The sequence below is a fragment of the Elephantulus edwardii genome, unplaced genomic scaffold, assembly GCF_000299155.1.
Source record: "Elephantulus edwardii isolate Elephantulus edwardi_28Jun2011 unplaced genomic scaffold, EleEdw1.0 scaffold00056, whole genome shotgun sequence".
Taxonomy (NCBI): domain Eukaryota; kingdom Metazoa; phylum Chordata; class Mammalia; order Macroscelidea; family Macroscelididae; genus Elephantulus; species Elephantulus edwardii.
The window spans coordinates 6,011,870-6,012,524 of NW_006399806.1; the positions used below are offsets into that span (position 1 = coordinate 6,011,870).

Here is a 655-nt window from a genome sequence, read left to right on the forward strand (position 1 = left end):
GTTTTTGGATAATCTTCAGTAGAATCTTGCTTGCATGTGAAATCAATGATATTGTTCTGTAGTTTCCACACCCTAGAGAAAGTGAAGCCAGGCTGCTCTTTGGAGGAAAGTATTCTGAAGCTTCATCTATCATACTTTGGCCATTTTGTAAGGCGTGACCGTTCCTCAGCAAGGGACATCATGTGTGGGAGGGTAGAGGGACAGCACAAGAGAGGAAGACCCTCAATGAGATGGACTGACTCAGTGACTGGGGTAATGGAAGTAGGTGTGTTTCAGAGATAATAAGGTTGGCACAGGATAGCGCAGAGTTCAGAAGTGTTGTACTTAGGGTCGTTATGAGATGCAAGAAACTTGATGGCACATAACAACAACAACAACAAACAACAAATGTAAGAGGCTGTCCTTGTCTAAATGGTTGCTTGCAGAGCTGTATAAGAAATGTATAAATTAATGCACTCATACTAGATAAAAATTTATAATCTTCTTACCTCATATGTTATCTTTAAACTGGACTGTAATAAAATAGGAGTAAAATTAGGATGAACTTCTGCAGTGAGCCAAAGACGAAAGGTATCTTTAGGTTGAAGAGTATTCAGTTCCTTGTTTACAAACACAACAATAACAAAAATCATCTTAAGTACATACATATATTTAA

At 38.0% G+C, this 655-nt stretch overlaps 1 protein-coding gene across 1 annotated transcript in view; it reads right to left on the bottom strand.

Annotated features, from left to right (window-relative positions):
* DYNC2H1 (dynein, cytoplasmic 2, heavy chain 1) overlaps window positions 1–655 on the bottom strand; it is a 440,751-nt gene that overhangs the window by 136,224 nt on the left and 303,872 nt on the right. Inside the window, exon 78 of the mRNA XM_006887344.1 lies at window positions 489–599. Coding sequence (XP_006887406.1) covers window positions 489–599 — 111 coding nt within the window. The remainder of the gene's footprint in view (window positions 1–488; window positions 600–655) is intronic.